The sequence below is a fragment of the Jaculus jaculus genome, chromosome 15, assembly GCF_020740685.1.
Source record: "Jaculus jaculus isolate mJacJac1 chromosome 15, mJacJac1.mat.Y.cur, whole genome shotgun sequence".
Classification (NCBI taxonomy): domain Eukaryota; kingdom Metazoa; phylum Chordata; class Mammalia; order Rodentia; family Dipodidae; genus Jaculus; species Jaculus jaculus.
This window is the reverse complement of record NC_059116.1, coordinates 38,333,918-38,346,034: the sequence shown is the minus strand read 5'-3', so window position 1 is coordinate 38,346,034 and position 12,117 is coordinate 38,333,918. Positions and strand designations below refer to the sequence as shown.

Here is a 12,117-nt window from a genome sequence, read left to right as displayed (position 1 = left end):
ATAAGCAGGCATGGGTCTCTCTCTCTTTCTCTTTCTCTCTCTCTCTCTCTCTCTCTCTCTCTCTCTCTCTCTCACACACACACACACACACACACACACACACACACACACACACACACACAATTATCAGTTTTCAACCTTGGTAGTAGGACCTTTGCCCTCCATGCATAATTTCCCCCCTAGTAAACTGTGTCATCCAAAACTCAACTCCAAAGTTCCATCCAGAAAGCAATAATTCCTGACCACCCATAGTTGAGTATCTTATCTCAATTGACAGTCCTGTTTTGTGTGTATGAATGTGTGTGGTGTGCATGAGTGTTCACATGTGTGTATGCTATTGAAGATCAGAGGTTGATGTCAGGTGTCTTCCTCAATAGCCCTCACCTTATTACTGAAGCAAGGATTCTCACTCCATACAGAGCTCACCAGTTTGGCTAATGTGACTAGGTAGCTTGCCCCAGGGATCCTCAGCCTCAGGGAGCCTCCCAAGTGCAGGGAACAGGATGGCCTCCATGCCCACCTGGCATTTACCTGAGAACTGAGAAGCTGAGCTCAGGTCCTCATGCTTGCCCAGCAAGTGCTATGTCCACTGAGCCATCACCCCAACACTCAACACCCTTTCTAATATAGTGCACTGCATGGTTTTGCTTTTATATTTGTAATATGAGGAGTGTGGTGTGGTGTGGCAACCCATACACTTGACTGTAGCATTCAGCACTTGACTATAGTGGTCAGAGCAGAAGATCAGCCATCCCGCTCCATTGTTCTTACACCTGGTCTTGTTTTATCACTGTAGGGTTAAGGGTCAAAGCACACTAGGCTGGTCTGGGACATGAAACACTGGAAGGTATTGCTGCCACTGCTGTCTGCTACTGCTGCTCACTCCTGATAGACACTGATGATGCCAGTAGATAACAGGAGTCAAGTCTGCTGGTGGTTAATGTCCAGAGCAATCAGACTCCAGTATAAATGCTAAAGCCACAGATCTATGGCTTCAAAAGCCTGAAGCCATAAGCATTTATCTCCCAAAGTTAAAAACTATATACCTCTATGGATTTGCTATTCCAACACAAAACCTTGGGCACTCAAGAGCCTACTAGGACTTGGGACAAGAGATGGCTCAATGTGTAAAGTACTTGATGCTCAACTGTGATGACCTGAGTTTGGATCCCCAGCACCCACATAAGTGGCTGGTGTGGTAGCATGCACCTGTAACCCAGGCACTGGAAGAGGATACAAGAGGATACCCAGGGCCTGACGGTCAATCGGTTAGTCAATTTGATGAGCTGTGAGTTCACTGAGATGCCCTGTCTCAAAAATGATGTTGGAGCATATTGAGCCCATGAACATTCTGTAATGAACTGGGACAGACACATGGGCACCACTCCCTGAGGAATTATTGACAGTTAATGGTAGCTAGGGAATCAGTAGAGATGTTCTGCCGTGCTATAGCCACTGGTAAGTTGCATGTGCTATGGTAAACAGTCCTCTACCCATGCAGGAAACCCTAATTAAACTCAGTAGGACACACATGCACACACACACACACACACACACACACACACACACACACACACTAAAAGGAGCCAGTTTCTTGGTAACCATGCTGTTGATCTCATGCAGGCAACAATCATCATCATGAACCAAGAAGCAGGCTCTTCAGAAAGAGAAAATGTCACTCACCGATTATGCATTCCATAGCCCTGTGGCTGCACACTGGCAGAGATGATGACCACCAGTCCAGGGAGCCCATAGCCAACTGGACAGAGATGCAAGATCTTGACATTGCGGGAGCTGAAGTAATTCAGGACCTTCAGGTTCCTGACCATGAGGAAGAGCATGACAGCCTCCACCAGCATCCAGAAAAAGCAGGCAAGGAACAGGTAGTGCAGAAATCCTGCAATGATGCTGCATGCTGTCTGCAGTGGAGAAGCACAAGCGTCAGCCTCATCCCCCAAAAAGAGGGAGATGGAGGCAGGGAGGGGTGACTTTGATCAAAAATCCCCAAACATGGCCCATTTGCTCATTCCAAATGTATCTTGGGTTTCCTTTATTTTTTTTTATTTTGGTGTGTGTGTAAATAACATGTATGGTGTATATGTATAATGGTGTGTGTGTGTTCAGCTGTATGTGCCCCACACACACATAGAGGCCACAGGAGTGTGTCTCCTCTATGGCTTATCCACATGCTTCCTTGACATGCGTCCCTCACTGAGCCTGGAGCTGCTGTTTTGGGTCAAACTATTGAAACAATGAGCCCCATTAATTCTCCTGTCCCAAATACCCACAACTCTGGGGCTCCCGGTGTGTGTGGCCACACCCAGCTTTTTACATGGATGCTGGGTATGTAATTTAGGCCCTTTCAGACCCACATGCTTATGTGGCAAGCGCACTTGCCACCTCCCCATCCCCCATCATTCCACACATATTTATGTAAGTACATGGTTACTCCTCTCCAGATGCAAGCCAGCCACTGGATAATGTGATCTGCTGTTCTGTTTCTCTGAAATGGAATGTCACTGGGAAATGTAACTTTTAGTGATGTAACTAGAAAGGTTTTGTCACAACTGCACAGTTGATTGTCTACTTTAATGACAATCTGAAAACCTTGTGGGAAGGCTCAGCAAACTATAACCTGTAGGTGACTTGTTCTCTAAGTGAAGTTTGTGTGTGTGTGGCATGTGTGTACATTGTATCTATATTCATAGGCTTGTGGGTGCACTTTTGTGTGGATATGCATGGACACGTGTGTGCATGCAAGGGAAGCCAGAAGTCAATATCAGGTATCTCCCTCATTTGCTCTCCACCTTATGTATTGGGATAACTCTCTCACTGAACGTGGAACACACAAGTTCAGCTAGACTAGTTAGACAAGGATGCTCTGTTCTGTGCCACACAGCAGTTTGATTAGAGACATGAACAAATATACCCAGATTTTTATATGGGTGCTGGAGATATGAACTCAGGTCTTCACACTTACATGGCAAGCACGTTACGCACTGAGCCATCTCCCTATCCCCTGAGACATATCACTATTCATTTTTAATACTGGGTGAGAGAGAGGCTATGATGTACAACATGCCAGGGTCAGCACCATCCCTGACCACTGTCCACTTGATGCCAGTAACATCACCCCAGAGGTGTGATCATCAAAACTGTCTCTAGGGCTGGAGAGATGGCTTAGTGGTTAAGTGCTTGCCTGTGAAGCCTAAGGACCCCGGTTCGAGGCTCGGTTCCCCAGGTCCCACGTTAGCCAGATGCACAAGGGGGTGCATGCGTCTGGAGTTCGTTTGCAGAGGCTGGAAGCCCTAGCGCGCCCATTCTCTCTCCCTTCCTCTATCTGTCTTTCTCTCTGTGTCTGTCACTCTCAAATAAATAAATAAAAAAAATTTTAAAAAAACCTGTCTCTAGACATTACCAACTGTTTCTTGAGGGGAAATTACTATAAATGAGAAGCACTAATTGGTTATTGAATAAAAGGAGTAACTGAAACAATTTATAACATGATCAGGAAATTGATTTTATTATTTTTTTGTTGTGCATTTGTATGATGTGTGCGCTCACGTGTGTCTGTGTGTCTGTGCGTGTGTGCATAGATACACACATGTCACAGCCAGCATTTTACCCATGGAGCCATCTCCCCAGCCACAAGGAACTGATTGTAAAATGAAACTTGTCACAAAAAGAAGTCAACTAGGAGAGACGTTAGGGAGAGCACAGCATGTGCAACGGCCCTGGGGAAAGGAGCGACATGGGAGTGAGCAGAGGATGGTGGGCAGATGAAGAGGCTTGGTATGAAAATAGTACAAGGGATTCTGACCTGGTTGTCAGTCTTGTCTATACCCGTGAGGAAGAGAAGCTTGGCCAAGAAGAGACATAAGCAGAGATGGAGGTGGAGGTAGGTGTTGTGATTCTGGATGGCACGACATAGCAGGAAGGTGGCAATGGCCAAGACGAGGCATAGCAGGGAGATGATGGTCCCCACGTGGCTAATGATGTACAAGGAGAACTCCATCTGTTAGGAAGAAGATTCATTTTTAACTTCAAACACTCCTCCCCCTGGGCAGGTAAAAGTTACCCAGACCACTTTGGGTTGGCAGCACAGTCTCAGAGGATTTCTCCTGATACTCATCATGCCTGCATGTTGCCATGCTCCTTAGACATCCACTGACAAGTCTCAGCACTTATTCCCATACCAAGTACATCCACCACTTCCATGTTACTGAAGCTGAACATCTACAACCTCTACTTGGCAAAATACCTTGCCATTGAGTTTCTGTGTGTAAAGCAGATTCTACATTGATATAATCATGAAAGTCTGGGAAAGAAGAAAATTCTGAGTCCCTGCCAGTAAGAGTGCTCTATTGCTGTAGTCCACATCCCAACTATCAAATCCCAGCTGCATAGCAGAGGAGTGGGCCTGACATCAGCAATTTCCGTGTGTGTGTGTGTGTGTACACACACTCACATGCACATATGGGCACACATGTATGTGCATGCATGTGGAGATCAAAGATCAATGACCTCAGATATCTTCCTCAATCTCTCTACACTCTACTTTTGACTAGGGGTTTCTCACTGAACCTTAATCTTACAGGTCAGGCTAGACTACATGGCCAGCAAGCCCTGGATAGTCTCCTGTCTCCACACACACCCCCAGCACTGAGAATACAATTGTGGGACATCACATTCAGCATCTTCTGTGTATCCCAGAGATCCCAACTCAAGTTCTCAACCTTGTGTAGCAAGCACTTTACCCACTGAACAATCTCCCCACCCTGATCAGCAAATTCTGATCTCTGGATTAAGCTGCAGGGGTGACCTTGAAGGTAAAAATCCAAGGGTCCGCCTTCACACTTCAACACCTCTATCTCCTTTCAGCCATGTTGGAGCCACCAGCTTCCCATATGAAATCCCTGCTTGAAATAGCTGAAGTCTCTGGCATGTCTTTAACTGAATCCCAGCTATGCAGACATGAGATGCACCAACTTCATGGAGTAGAATATGACAAAACTGTTTTACTGTGCTATTTACTCAAGATTAATTTTTAAATTTATGGTACATTTAAATGAGTGCCTTTCTATTAAAGATAATGCCAGCCAATATAGCATGGGTACCTCTAGACATTGTCTGAGAATGGTTAAGAAATTGATAGGATTTTGCCAGTTTACAGCTGTTAAGTGTTTAGATAAAATGAATAGCTGCTCTATGCCTCTAACCTGTATAAGAGGAATATTAATAATAACTTTTATATGGCTGTTTCAGGAATATTAAATTAAGATTCATGAAGCATTTATAAATGTGTTCTGTAACATTTCAAGCCATATAAATAGTAGTTATAATTGTTAATTTTCTTATTCTTCTTCTGTTTTGAGAGGAACAAGTTGGGTTCCACTCAAATGGTTTAGTGACATATTCAAGAAAACAGGGTTATGAAGGGATTTAAATGGTTCTAGAACCTCTACCATTCTTGCTTTTTATTCAGCTCTTCTAAATCTTGAGCCTCACAGTCTTCTCTGTAGCAATTAGTGTCTCCATGTCAAGGAAACAGATCTCATTTCTAGCCTGTTGAGTCAGTGGACACTTTCTCATTGGGTTTAGGATAGACTCTTAGTTAGAAAGATCATCTTACTGACCGTGAGCTCCCCAGAAGCCATGATGATGGCCAAGTTTGCCATCCGAGTACAGCTGCAAACTGTGTGTGTGTCAGAAGCTTTCAGAATCACACAGCCGGAGGATGTCCATCTCCCATGCTCCATCTCTGTTCTCCATGAAACACAGATGGGACTCTCGAAGTTCTGCTTTGGCTGAAAGACCAAAGAGCTTTGTCATCTGAGAACTTGGCTGTAACTGGATCCAATGTGACAATATCAAGAGCCATCTGGGGCCACAGCAAGGGGCATGTGATGTATCTTGGCTATGTTCATGCCAACAGTCTGAATGTGATACTGTCCTGTTCATTTACAGCATGTTGCCATTGAGAGAACTCAGCAAAGGTGGGGTTTCTCTCAGTAATAGGTACATGCGATTCTTCTGAACAGTTTCTCTTTTGTGGCATGAGTATGTGTGTGTATGCATTTTTATGTGTGCATAGGCACACATGTGAGGGCACTCATGTGTGAATGTGCATGTGGAGATCAGAGGTTGACATTGGGTATCTTCCTCAATCACTCTGCCTTATTCTTTGAATCAGTCTCCCTGAGCCTGGAGCTCACCAGTTCAAACCTGACTAGCTGTCCAGTGACCCCTGGGGAGCCTCCCATCTCCTCCTCCCCAGTGCTGAGAGTGCAGGCACATACTGCCATGTTTGGCTTTTACATGGGTGTTGGAGGTCTCAGCTCAGGTCCTCATGCTTACTCTGAAAATGCTTTCCCCACATCGCTGTCTCCACACAGCTGAATCTATGACCCTTTCAAAATAAAAGCTTTGATTTAAAACTGAGTATTGCAGCAACTGGGGAAACAGGGCTTCTGTGCATGGACAGAGGTCTCCTGACAAACCTGGATGTGCTCCAGAGTGTAGACGACTGGATTGGAGAAGTTTTCTTTCTTCTCCCCAGTCATGATGCCCCCAACAACACGGGAATTCATCTTCAGCTTTCTTTCAGACTTGGTCCAGGAGGTCTGAGTGTCTTGGAAGAAGCGCTCATCTAAAACCAGCTCCATGTGTGCAAAGGACACAAAAGCCACTCCAGTAGTCCCTGTATGTTCCCCAAATGAAAAATGAGAACTATATTCCCTTATTATTATAATACACAGATGATTTATATACAGATGACTCAGCACACCTGTGTACGCACATGCTTGTATGCACACATGTCAATTATCCCACACATTTTACTACCCTAATCTGAAGACTTAACCTCCAGATTGGATGGGGCAGGACAAAAGACAAGGAAAATAGAGGAGACATGGAAATGTAAAGAATGCCCAGAAATCCAGCTTGCCTATCCTGCTGAAGGAGAGCCAAGAACATTTAGCACATAGTAGCTGTCATAGTGCTGGAAGGTTCTGTGCAAGATGCTGGTGGGGGGGGGGGGAAATGTCATCAGCAGTCATAACAAGAAGTGGAAACTATCCAGTATACAATGGATTAGCCAGATAAGGTGGATTTATGGGTGCACTAGTGGCATGTCTGTTATGGAGTAACCAACTTCTCTCTGATAAGGTTTGAGGCTTACTACATGAGAAGACAATTTGTGTCTGGTATTGAAAACTTAGACAAAAGTCTATGGCTAGGAAGGTTATAGACCCTGGGAAAGTAAAGTTACAATTGTTGTTTGGTTAAGTGGACATGTGTTGCAGTCAGGTTCACAATGCTGGTAGAAATCACCCAACCAAGAGCAGCTTGTAGGGAAAAAAAGAGGTTCATTTTGGCTTACAGGCTTGAGATGAAGCTTCATGATAGCAGGGGAAAATGATGGCATGATCAGGGCATGGACATCACCCCCTGGCCCACATAAGGTGGACAACAGGAACAGGAGAGTGTGCCAAACACTGGCAAGGGTAAACTGCCCATAACACCCATAAGCCCGCCCCCAACAATACACTCCCTCTAAAAGGCATTAATTCCCTAATCTCCATCAGCTGGAAACCTAGCATTCAGAACACCTAAGTTTATGGGGGACACCTGAATCCAGCCACGACATGTTGTAACCATCAAATTACCCTCTAAATATTTATGTTTATGCCCATACATTAATGTTGCTGTCACCTTTATCCAGAGAAGCTTCTATTTGCAGGTGGAAGTAACTTCTGGGGAAACTCAAAACTCATCAAAGTGATGATCATAAGTGACTATTATTGAGTGCTCACTGTGAAAGAGACATCCATACCATGGTGCTAAATGAAACACCTCTATCACATCCTCCAAGGCTCATAAAACACAGCATAAGAGGTGGAAGAAATAATGTAAGATCCAGAGAATGGAAAGGACCACTCTGGAATGCTGTCTTCCAGACATGCAGTGCCCACTGTATTCATGACCTCACAGCAGCTGTCATTACCTACACAAGACCTGTACAATGTTGGAAGTGTCAACATGTCATGGATGATGGAGAAGAACAAAAGAAGTCATCAAGATAGAAAAGAACCTACTTAGAAAGAAAAGATCCAGTATCTGTACACTACATTTTCCAAAATTATTAGTGTTTGCAATAACATGAATGAACCTGGATGACATCATGGTATATAAAATAAATCAGGAAGAGAAATACAAGCACCATGTGATTCAATGTATATATGGTATTTTAAAAGTTGATTTCATCAGGTCTCAGGAAATAGCTCAGTGGGAAAGAGTGCATGCCACAAGCATGGAAGCCTGACACTACCCCAAGTTCAATTCCCCAGGACTTATGTAAGCAGCTGGACTTGACCATGTAGTCCTGTGGTGACTGAAGACAAGAGAATCACTGGGGTTCATGAAAACCACAGCTCCATATTAAGAGAAAGACTGTCTCCAGGAAAGATGTAGATAAGTAATAGGAAGGACATTCAACTTTCTTCTTTGGTCTCCATATTCTTACAAGTACATCTACACATACATATGCATATATACCATACACACACAAGCCACCATGACCACTACCACATACTACACATGAAAAATAAAGCTGATTTCATAGAATTGATAAGTACAAGAGTGGTCCCTAGAGGTAGAGACAGTATGGAATGGGACAGAGGATGTGAATTCCAATTATATAGGAGTCATACTTTCAAGAAATGTATTGTGATTATAGCTAGTGATCATATGTTTCTGAAAAACAGAAGATCGGTTGCAAGGGCTATGTCTGTAATCCCAGCACTCAGGAGAGAGTAGCAGGAGGACCCTGATACATAGCAAGACTTTCTCTAAAAATGAAACAAAGAGAGAGAAGGGGAAGAGCAAGGGAGAAATATAAGAAGAGAGGGAGGGGAGAATAAACAGAAAGATAAATAAACTGAAATCTGATTGGCAGCAAGGAAGATGAGGAAAGACAACAATATACTGTGATGGTTTGAATGTGAGATGCCCCCCACTTAGCCTCACATGTTGTGAATGCTTGGTCCCCACTTGGTAGCATTGTGGGAGATGGAGTCATGCTGGTGGTATGTTGCTGAGGATGGATGTTGAGGTTCATAGTCCAGCCCACTGGGTTTTAGAACAACTCATTAAGGCTACTTCCTTCCCCTTGGTGTGGAAGTGTGACTCAGGCTTCCTGCTCAGATTTCCTGTCATGCTTTTCCTGCCATGGTGAAAATTCCTTGAAACTGTAAATTGAAATTAATCCTTTCTTCCCAAAAGCTGCTTCTGGTTGGGTACTTTGTATCAGCAATAATATGGTGACTTCCAGAATCTCTAAGGAATAAAGCAGGAATTGTTGGAGAGAAGATATCCTCTGAGGTTAGTGACATAGAAATCAGGATTTTCAGTGGCAAAGAATAAAACAGCATTAGAAAATGGGGCATCACTCCTAAACAGGACATCCATGTCACCTCCTGGAAGGCTCAAGGGCCACTGAAGAAGAGGATGCAGAAGGAATGTGAGAGCTGAAGAATGGGAGGAATGCTGTGGAACACTGTCTTCTGGATACAACTAGCTCATCACACTAATGACCTCACAGCAGCTGTGGTTTTCTGAACAGTACTGGCCCTGTCAACATTCCATAATGGATGGAAAGGGAGCACATGAGGCCCCACCTTCCCTGAAGATTTATTGGCAGTTAACGTTGCTGGGGTGAGGAGTTCACTAGGATTCACCCCTCTCTAAGAAGTTAAGGCAGTTAATAGTTTCTGGGGGAAGGGAAACATTTTCTTCAGTGGTGTACCCACAGGTAATTTGCCCGTACTCCTGTAAATAACCCCACCCATGATCATGGAAACAACCCTAATGTGTGGGTCACTAAAAAAGACATGGAATAAGAAGGAGACCAGTAGGTAAAAAGAAGGGGTCTGGTAGAAGTGGAAGGGAAAGCAGAGAAGGTAATCTGGTTGAATGCTCAAAACACATTGTATACATGAAATTGTTTTAAAAATAATGTTAACAACTTAACATTTATTTAAATTAACACAGTCAAAAATAAAAGAAAGGAAGGAAATAAAGTCACTAACCAACCACTGGAATCTCATGAAATTACAAAATTATTGTACAGCAAAGGATACTGTGAATAGGGCAAAGAGACAACCTACAAAATGGAAGAAAGATGGCTTCCAGCTATACACCTGACAGAGGATTAATATCCAGGATAAACAAATAATAAGAAATAAAACAACCCAATTTAAAAAACGGGCTATGGGGCTGGAGAGATGGCTTAGCGGTTAAGCACTTGCCTGTGAAGCCTAAGGACCCCGGTTCGAGGCTCAGTTCCCCAGGTCCCACGTTAACCAGATGCACAAGGGGGCGCACGTGTCTGGAGTTCGTTTGCAGAGGCTGGAAGCCCTGGCGCACCCATTCTCTCTCTCTCCCTCTCTCTGTCTTTCTCTCTGTGTCTGTTGCTCTCAAATAAATAAATAAATAAATAAATAAATAAATAAATAAATAAATAAATAAATTTTTTTAAAAATGGGCTATGGACTTCTGGGTAAGATGGCTACATAGGAGTCACAACAATCCAATCTAGGGAGGGATTTGAGCTAAACCACAGCAAAACACACTCTTCATTTGAAAAGTGAAGGTTTATAGGCTTTCATTGGCCACAGCAGAGAAGAAGGCAAAAGTAAGATCTATCAAAAAAGAGGAAATAGCGCGCGCATCTCGGGGACTGAGATCTCCGGGGTGAGGTCCCCTGGCCGGGGTGGCCGGGTGATTCTGGAGCCTCCACCTGCTCAGTGCTGCCTGGGAGTCCCTAGCCAGAGCCCAGAAATCTGCTTTCTGGAGGGCACAACTGGCAAGGGAGAGCCCAGGAGGACATGGCCCCCGAGCCCAGGGAAGCAAGGCCTCAGGTGTTGGTGATATTTGAAGATGTGGCTGTGCTCTTTACCTGGGATGAGTGGAGAAAACTGGATCCTTCTCAGAGAAGCCTGTACTGGGAGGTGATGCTGGAGAACTATAGTAACCTGACCTCACTGGGATTCCTTTTTACCAAACTGAAGGTGATCTCCCTACTGCAGCAAGGAGAAGAGCCCTGGAAAGTAGAGAAAGAAAGTTCTGGAAGCTTATCTCTTGGATGGAAGTGCAGCCACAAAACCACAAAGTCAACTCAAACACAGGAATCTTCATTTCAGGAACTGCTAATGAAAATATCCAAAAGAAATGGGTCCTGGGACCTGAAGTCAGAAAAACCTTGCATATATGAAGGCAGATCAGAGAAGACTGTAGAAAAGAACCCTAAAACCAATGAATTTAGCCAGAATTTCAGCCCAAAGTTTATTGTTCTTAGGCAGCAGATAGTTCTCAGAGAAGAAATGCCATCAACCTGTGAAAAACAAGGAAACACTTCCAATCAGAGTTCAAATATACCTAATCAACCAAAAGTCACAGCAGATAAATGGGATAAATGTAGTATGTGTGAGAACACTTTCATTAATACTTCATCCCTTCAAAAACATGAGAAAAATCATATTGGAGAGAAGTTATTTAAATGTAAAGAATGTTCAAAAACCTTTAGCCAAAGTTCAGCTCTTATTCAACTTCTAATAACTCACACTGGGGAGAAACCTTACATATGTAAAGCATGTGGGAAAGCCTTTACTCTCAGTACCTCCCTGTATAAACATCTGAGAACTCACATCCTACAGATGTAAGGAATGTGGCAAATCCTTTGGCAGAAGGTCAGGCTTGTTTATACATTAGAAAGTCCATGCCAGAGAAAGTTCTTGTAAGTACAACACAGGCAGGAAGGAATCCGGTTGCAGCCCATCCCTTCCCCGTCAGAGGGTTCATTCCAGAAAGAAGACCTATTTGGGTGACAAATGTGGCAACACCTTTAAGTCCAGCTCATTCCTCCGTTACCATCAGAGAATCCACACTGGAGAGAAACCTTTCAAATGCAGTGAATGTGGAAGAGCCTTCAGTCAGAGTGCATCACTTATTCAACATGAGCAAATTCACACTGGAGAAAATCCCTACAGGTGTAATCAGTGTGGAAAGGCTTCATTTCTGTTTCATGACTCAACAGGCACCGAATAATTCATACAGGAG

General features: G+C 43.8%; 1 protein-coding gene across 1 annotated transcript in view; it reads right to left on the bottom strand.

Annotated features, from left to right (window-relative positions):
* Positions 1-12,117, bottom strand: part of Adgre1 (adhesion G protein-coupled receptor E1) — a 184,151-nt gene that overhangs the window by 2,975 nt on the left and 169,059 nt on the right. The window contains exons 13-16 of the mRNA XM_045134728.1: positions 6,501-6,700; positions 5,637-5,807; positions 3,821-4,015; positions 1,684-1,919 (exon numbers count right to left, since the gene is read on the bottom strand). Coding sequence (XP_044990663.1) covers positions 1,684-1,919; positions 3,821-4,015; positions 5,637-5,807; positions 6,501-6,700 — 802 coding nt within the window. The remainder of the gene's footprint in view (positions 1-1,683; positions 1,920-3,820; positions 4,016-5,636; positions 5,808-6,500; positions 6,701-12,117) is intronic.